The sequence below is a fragment of the Polyergus mexicanus genome, unplaced genomic scaffold (genome assembly GCF_030449975.1).
Source record: "Polyergus mexicanus isolate NDT 795.1 unplaced genomic scaffold, iyPolMexi1.0 SCAF_314, whole genome shotgun sequence".
In the NCBI taxonomy this organism is placed as follows: domain Eukaryota; kingdom Metazoa; phylum Arthropoda; class Insecta; order Hymenoptera; family Formicidae; genus Polyergus; species Polyergus mexicanus.
The window spans coordinates 2,113-10,466 of record NW_027223634.1 but is presented as its reverse complement, the minus strand read 5'-3'; the positions used below and the strand labels follow the sequence as shown (position 1 = coordinate 10,466).

The window sequence follows — 8,354 nt, the reverse complement described above, 5'->3', positions numbered from 1 at the left end:
TAAGGTCAAGGCCGCCGTGAGACTCCAGGCTAGGCGACGCGCTCTGGAGAGGTGGGACGAACACCTCTCCAACCCCCAAGATACATCGGGGAGGCGCGTCGTCGAGGCCATCCGCCCCCATTTGATCAAGTGGGTCACACGGGCGGGTGGCGAGATGTCGTACCGTGCGACGCAGGTGTTTACGGGCCACGGGTGCTTCGGCTCATACCTGTGTCGCATCGGTAAAGAGGACAGCGCACGCTGCCACCATTGTACGGGGGGGGGGGGGGACGAGGACACGGCGCAGCACACGCTGGAGGTGTGCCTAGCGTGGGCGGAGGAGCGCCGTGTTCTCGTCAACGTAATAGGGGATATTGACTTCTCGCTCTCGAGCATCGTAGTGGCTATGCTCGAGAGCGAGGAGTCCTGGAGGGCGGTCTCCTCCTTCTGTGAAGCAGTCATGCTCCAGAAGGAGGAGGCCGAAAGGGAGCGGGAACGGCTTTCCGGAGAACACCCGGGGGGCCGCAACCGCGCCCGACGGGCCCCCGGGGGTGGGCCGATGGGGGCTGGGGCTATACAAGTCCCCGGTCACCCCAGAAACCCACCCCAGCAAAGGGGGGGCGCACGCAGGGGGAGGGGGCGGGGTCGCAACTGTCCCCATCGAACTCCCCCGGCGAATGCGCGGGGCCCTGACAACTCGGGGGGACGTCCGCTATTCCGTCGCGGACGTCTCACCCCGAACTGGGCCCGGTGGTCGGAACCCAGGTGGGGTACCTGGGCCCGACCACGCCCTCCCCGGGAATAATACCGGGATGGCGGCGAGAGGGGCGGTGGTCCCCCTCTCGCCAAGTTAGGATGATGCCCCCAACAACAGCGGGGGCACTGGGGGAGACAGAAACCGCTCCCCCAGCGGGCATGGCCCGTGGGCGGGGGGTCTCTCTGATGTAGTGCATACGCCAGCTTCCAGAGAGGCCCCCTGAAACGCCCGAGATAGGCCACCCGGAGGGGTTTTAGTGGGTAGTCCCCGGCCGTTTGTTTAGGCCGGGGGTAGTCCCACATAACCCCGCCTGGAACCCCATCGAGGCGGGGTATGCGTAAAGGCATTTCCCCTCCGTCACAAAAAAAAAGGTATCTCTCCCATCATTGGAAGATATCCAAAAATTATTTAAACTTTTGAAGAAAAAGAAAACCGAAGCTTACAATGCCTTAAAACAATCTTTTTCTTATGATTATTGGATTTCATTAGCAGAGGTGACACTAACTTCAGTGCATGTATATTATTTAACAGACGACGATCAGGAGAAATTGAACGAATACTTATTGAAGACTTTCAAAATTATGAGAAAGTAAATAAAAATATGAATAGTGACAGTTATAATTCTTTATCAGAAGAAAACAAAAAAATCGCAGAAAGATATGTTCGATTTTGCATAAGAGGGAAATTGAGACGTACTGTACCTGTTTTATTCTCGAACGATTTATTTCAATGTATTACATTTATCTTAAAATTTCGAGAAAAAGCTAAAGTCCCAAAAAATAATCCATACGTTTTTGGATTGCCTGGTTTTACTAAAAATAGATAAAGATATCTTAGAGCTTGTATTCTAATGCGCAAATTCTCAGAAGAATGTAACGCAATGCGTTCAACTAGCAACTTTACGAGGTACAATATTGAGGAAACATATTGCAACACATTGTATACAAATGAATCTCAATGATGTTGATATTTCGGATCTGGCCACATTTATGTGGCATGCAGATAAAGTACATCGAGAGCATTACAGACAACCACTTGCAGTTCGGGATATACTTAAAATCTCACAATATTTAGAAGCGGTACAAGGAGACATAGAGAACTCTAGTAATGAATCTCTATCAAATAGCGAAATCGAACAGAACAGCAATTCAGAAGATATTATCAATATCAGCAATGAAATAAGTAAATGGGATTTATAAATTATATAAAAATTTAAATTTTATATTTTCAAGTTTTTTTAACACTATTATTTATTTGTATATAAATTATGTGTACGGCTACTTATTATCGAATTATTTCAGATATAACTTCACCTAACACAGAAAAAATTGCAATACAGGGAAAAGAAGGGGAAAATAAAAAACGAAAATGTTCTAGTAAGTATTCTGCATCTATTTTTATTTGAAATAAAGTTAATTTTATATGAATAACTTTTGGAAATACTTTACTAATGTATCAAACATATAATTTTATAAAAATAATATATTTATTATATCAAATTTTAATGTTTCCGTATTTTTAATTAGACATTTGATTAATTGGATTAATAAATTTGTAATATAAAATTGAGTAATATTTATTTCTAAATTTTTTATATTTGTATCTATATTTATTTTTATGTATGCACATAGAAAAGTTGCGTTTGGCAATATACAATAAATCTGAGGCATCGGAAAGCTTTCTCTCTTTCTATTTCACTTTCTTTTCTCGCTCACTTGAATGCAAAAGAAGACTCTGATACCTCAGATTTAACGTGTTTCTTGTTGAAAAGTGCCCATGCATTTATTTTATAATACGCTCTTTCTGTTTTCTTTTTAGCATCACCTTATGGAAAGACAAAAAGATCGCGTTGGACTGAACATGAAAAAAATGATGCACTTCAGGCATTTGCCAAACATATGGAAAATTTAATTTTGCCTTCTTTAAAAGAAATTCAAGAAATGAAGAAAAAATATACATCTCTGACCAATCGTACATCGCCACAAATAAAAACATGAGTAGCATAAGGGCAACTATAGCGAGACACAACAAACCCCCACTCCTCGGCCACTGGCGCTGACCCCCTGCTGTGCCTGTCTGGGGCCCTCCCTCTTAAGGGTTGTAGACGCGCCTTCGATTTACACGTCCACATTAACAGAATTTATTTGTTTTGCCGATCGGAGAGATAGGACGTAATTGATTTGTCCGGGTTTAGTTTGTTGAACAGTATTTATTCCTTTCGACACCAACTCCCGGACCGTCTTAGGTAATCGCACGCGACAGCAAGATATGAGCGGACATGCGAATTATCGTTTAATTATAACTTTATGAGCGTTAGGCGTTCGGTGTGCTCCCGGTGAAGGCTTGCGACGAAGTGTTTTAACGAAAAACCTTCTCTGCGATCCACGTACAATAGTCCTGGTTGATACGGGTACTACAAAAAAGGAGGAATTTCGATCGTTCGATTCCGAGAGCCAATCGGCTATCGACAACGAGGTGTTTGTCAGAATCGAACGATACGAAGAAACCGCAAAAACGGAATGAAAACAAGGCTTCGCACGTAACGTCTCGCTTTAGAACGTTCGAGAAACAAAATTAATAATATAATTTATAAAACGCTTACTTTCTTGAACAAGGGTGTCTGTGGAAAAAAAAGAGTGGAGGGGACTCATGGACGTCTACGAGGCAATTTTCCCTTTAAATTTTTTTATTTTTTACTTTTTTTTATTTTTTACTTTTTCGGACGCGTGAACATGCTCGGGCTCGAACCTGGGTCCTCCACATTTCCAGACAGGGTCCTAGTATACTGGGCTAGCTGAAATCTTATTAGAATAAGGATTAGATGTAGTATTTGTAGAGAGTAGTCCTCCGGCATAGGGGACCCTGCGCTCTGATTGGCTTCCCTATAGTTGCCGGCAGTTTGATTGGATGAGGAGCATGTTTCTGAGTGAGAGGGAAAAACGCGGCAAAATAACACGTGTGTAAGAATCGGCAAGATGGCGGCCACCGAGAATGGAGACATCACGAGAATAGAAGGGGTCGTAAAAAACAAGACTGTGCAGGTAGCGATTACGATGGTTTTAGAGCTTTATGACGTCACTTAGACGAGGAGAGAAAGGATAGGAAAATAGTAAATGTTTTTATATAAGCGATTTAAAATAAAAATTTTTTATTAAATATTATACGTATGTTTAAATGTAAATAATAATTTCGCAATGTACAAAATTTCTTATGTGACGGAAACATGCAAATTCGCTGCTATATACATTGATAAAAACGAGAGCCGAGAAAAATTAACGTTCTATTATATATCCGTATGGTAACGAACAATGGCTATCAATAAACCTACGTTTTAGCAATAGGTTCACATACTTTAGTTTCGTCCCGTGTTACGATCTCATGAAACGCGGTGCGACGAATTGCTCTAAAACGTAGATTTATCGATGTTCCAGCCAATTCTTTTTCGTTCTCTTCATTTTCTCGTACTCTCTCTTTATTTAGCAATAAATTTCTAATACTATTAAAATTGACTAACCGCGAATTTTCGTAATTTAGGGTTATGCCTTTAACTTTACATGCCTCGTGCGTTCGACCGTCTAGTGCGCGTACAACATATGCATAAAATTTCGGACCACCGGATACGAACGCCTCGATATAGCTACCGCTCCCGTAGCTCTCGAGTTCATCGGTCATATCGCCTAGAAAATTTCCCGTACGCGGTTCATACTCGTTCGGATCACCGCTGCTCACGTAAATACATGAATCCGTATCATAATACAAAACGCGACGATCTAATCGTTCTAAATAAGAATATAACGTTAAACGAACTTGTGCCGTCGTATACGCCGCTATCACGACATTAGTCAGCGGGGAGGAAACAACAGCTTCTTGTCGCAATCGCCATGAAACATATATTACCTCATCGTTTACGGATAATATGTCAGTTATTTCATGCTCGGCACTTGTCAGCAAGGCTATAAAACGTTGCGGCGTTCTCACGACCTCGGTATTAGGTAAATTGGAGCGCTGACCAAATTTGCCCCAAAAAGAATTTAAGCACAGTTTCGCGACAGAACGTAAACCGGGATTCCGCGCGACGTTACGTTTATCAAGAACGATACCTTCGGTTTTCTCATACTCCCGCAGATATCTTTCTTTAGCATCGTCGTCGTTTTCTCCGCATTCGCTCGGCCATCCGCTGGCTTCTTGTTTAAGTTGCAAAAATGTATTTATATACTCGGCGAACAATCCACCTTGACGGGTCGTATGATCGAATTGACTAACTTTATATTGCCAAATCTCACTTACAGCCGTCACGTGATAGCCCTTTTCGACGGCCTTGCGTAATCCGCAGGACACCCACGTACCCTCGAATTCGCGTTCCTTAGTATTGTTGTGCGTACAGTCCGATTGTGACAATGTTTCACAGCAACTGCGACATAATGCAAAAAGCAATTTTCCCTGCGCGCGATATGGGAGTACAGGATGAAATAAATCACGCGGTGGAAGTACTTTGCACCGTATGAGACCTTCGATCGTATTAAAATTATAATTCGGTGCCCTCCCGATTAATGCGGAACATTCCTCGCCGACATAAATATCAGGATGACCGATCGGGAAAGCACCTGTTTTCAAAACATATGAGTATAAGGAGCATACGTCCACGTAACGTATTTTTTCCATACCTGTAACTTCATAGCGCGTCACAATATTCCCCGTGCGTCCACCGAAAAATGCATCGCGCGGATCGAGCGGAGGCGTTTTCACCATCGGATGGTTCTCGAGATATTCACGCATTTCGCGACTATCTCGCATATCGCGATCGAAAGAGCACTCCCACTTTTCTATCACAAAGTATTTCCGTTGCCGAAGTCTCCACGAGATTGCGAGAGTTCGCTCGTAACGTGAGTCAATCGTATCCTTGCAATCCGATGTAGAAAGTGGTCTATCGCGATTCATAGGAAAGCAAGACGGGCATCCGTGCCAAAAACATCCGTGAAATTGTAGCACATGACGTTGAGGCGTCTCTGTATCAGACGTTTCGTAATATCCATCGACGAGCGTGCCGTCGATTGTACGATATTCACGCGAGCGCCCTGCGTGGTTTATAGAATGTCCGAGCTCGCGTTCCTTCCATATCAACCACTGCAGAGCTTTACGGGAACGATTGGTTGCTTTTCTGTATCCGCCAGTTGGAATGACGCCTATCGTATTTTGTTGCAAAAAGTTTTTCCGAAAAACAGTCATGCACGTCGAAGCAATTGTCGTGCATTCCTCGAACGGACATACATTTCCACGATCAATAAAAATTTTTCTAAACGCCATACATGCTTGTCGAAGAATATCAACGTCGGTACGACAATAGCGAATGATCTCACGTTGGAAATCGAACACGGTGTTTTTTTGTCGCATATCAGCATGCCATACAAGAAAGCGTTCGCGCTCTTCCGATTTCATTGTCTCCGGAGAATAATAATGCGCGTCAGGCAAGGGGCCGACATATGACTGATTTTTGATAGTGTTAAACAAATGCGGAAAAATGCCTTTATCCGACGTATCCTGTAATCCGAAAGCCTTCGGTAACTCGGATAAGCGCATCGGCATATAATTAACACTGTCGATGAATTTCGTATGTCCTACCGTTAACACCACGATCTTTGTACCGTTTAATATTAATTTAGGTTCTAAGTTATTACGATTTTCAACAATATACTTTAAAGTAAATTGCGCGTCGAACGCTTTCGTATTATGTGCTATGCAAATGATCTGCTTGAAGTATTTTGTCGTACGCGTTGCAAAATCGACGAATTGTTTCACAGGATCATGACGAAATACGAACTCTCGCACCTTGCACCATCGGCACCTCGCGGACAAATTATTTTCTTTCGCGCACGCTTCGCAAATTTGTTGCGCCACGCAAAGAGTGGGAACGTGTTTCTTTACGTTCGACGTACCTTTGAGCGACTCGTCTTGTCGCGTTTCAAAATCGTAAAATACGAATGCTACACGCTCTTTTTTGCTCGTACATGCACGATCGTTTGCCACTTTACCGTCAAATTCTGTGCTTTCTTCTGTGCTTCGCATAACTGTCATCGCTGGAGCCATTGTCGATGATGAAGACGACGGTACGGTAGAGGAACCATTATCACGTCGAAGAGGCTGCATGTAGCACTAATGATTCTCAGGCTTTGGTGAACGGCATAATTTGCAGTAAGAAACACAGCATTCGTGTCTCGCGCCAAATTTAACGATGCGACCGCATCCGTCGCAAAATCGCACGACATTGCAGATACTTTCAGATGATTTACCGTCGTACGATTTTACGCTGCGATGATGCTCGAAACACTTCTTACAGAAAAATGCCCGATTACACGCGTTGCATTTTATACTTTCGGACTGCTTACACGGCGGCACAGTGAAACATCGTGGGCATTTATTTGGACAGCGATGGCCCGTTTTACCGATAACCTATATTACACGGTCCGCAATAATTCCTACAACCCGCGGCGGCATTTAAATTTACAATAGGGTTATAATGACGTAAACGCTCATAATACATTATATTTAAGCGTAACGAGGATTCACGGTCGAGAGAAGCAAGTAGCGCGATACCGTCGTACATCGGTTTCTCACCGCGCCCGAAAATACTGAAATTATAAACTATAATTGCGATATTATCAGCTGCGAGATATCGTTGAAAGCGCTCGATTTCCGGAATTCCACATCCCTCTTCAGTTATCGTAACACCAGCGTTCCTAGTTAATTGTAATGCGAACTCACGTTGAAGCGGGGAATGCATGTGTTTTATATTATTTCATTTTTCATGTAACTCACCCGTACGTAAGTTACCGCGTTCGCAGTAAATTCGCGCTACTACGAGAGCGCGCGGAAAACATAAATTGTCGAAATTATTTATTGTTACTATTGAGCGCTTCACAACGTCTTGTTAATTTAACATGTCCGCGACCCGAAGGAACCGTGACATTAAAAACACGAATGTTAAAGTGTTCCGCGATATCGAGCCCCCCAGCACTCTGCGCTACTGACTAGTTTCCAGATATCCTCATACGACATGTCTCTAGCCGGACGAAAGGATAATCTAGCAGGGCCCTGAGATAAATTCGTCGAATGGAAAGTCATTCCCACATAATCTCCCGGTTCGCATAAATTTAACGCATACGCGTGAATTTCACGAAACGCATTTTCTAATGTGTGATAAATATTCGAGCCTTCGCGTATCGGTCGTATCGCGAAACTTGCTTCTCTCCCGATTATGCCGAACCTCCTAAATTGCCGCATATTTTCCGTCAATAAATCTACGTAATTAAAATTAATATCGCCGACCTCATGACGTTGTTGCTCCTCTTCCACCTCCGGCTCCTCTTCACCATCTTCTGTCTCCGACGAGGGATTACAGCGTTCTTCGCCGACGACTTCCTCTTCATTCTCATCCTCATCGGTTACTTCCTCGTTATTACAGAGTTGCGTTACTCGTTCTACAGGAGTCGCTTCTTCATTTTGTCAACCACCGTCTCTCTGCACTGTCGAAACAAAAGAAAAATTTAATTATAAATAAAATAAAAATTACATCTACGTTATTTTTATTCTTTTCAAAATTTTGTATCTCACCTGGTGATGC

General features: G+C 43.4%; 1 protein-coding gene across 1 annotated transcript; it reads right to left on the bottom strand.

The window, feature by feature from the left end:
• Positions 1-4,060: 4,060 nt before the first annotated feature.
• LOC138944613 (uncharacterized) lies at positions 4,061-6,880 on the bottom strand. The gene has a single exon (XM_070315433.1). It carries the CDS (start codon positions 6,878-6,880, stop codon positions 4,061-4,063), a length of 2,820 nt encoding a protein of 939 aa, XP_070171534.1.
• Between the last annotated feature and the right edge of the window lie 1,474 nt (positions 6,881-8,354).

Excerpts from the sequence above, each read along its gene's own strand:
- LOC138944613 (XM_070315433.1), bottom strand. The coding sequence starts at position 6,880 with ATGCAGCCTCTTCGACGTGATAATGGTTCCTCTACCGTACCGTCGTCT.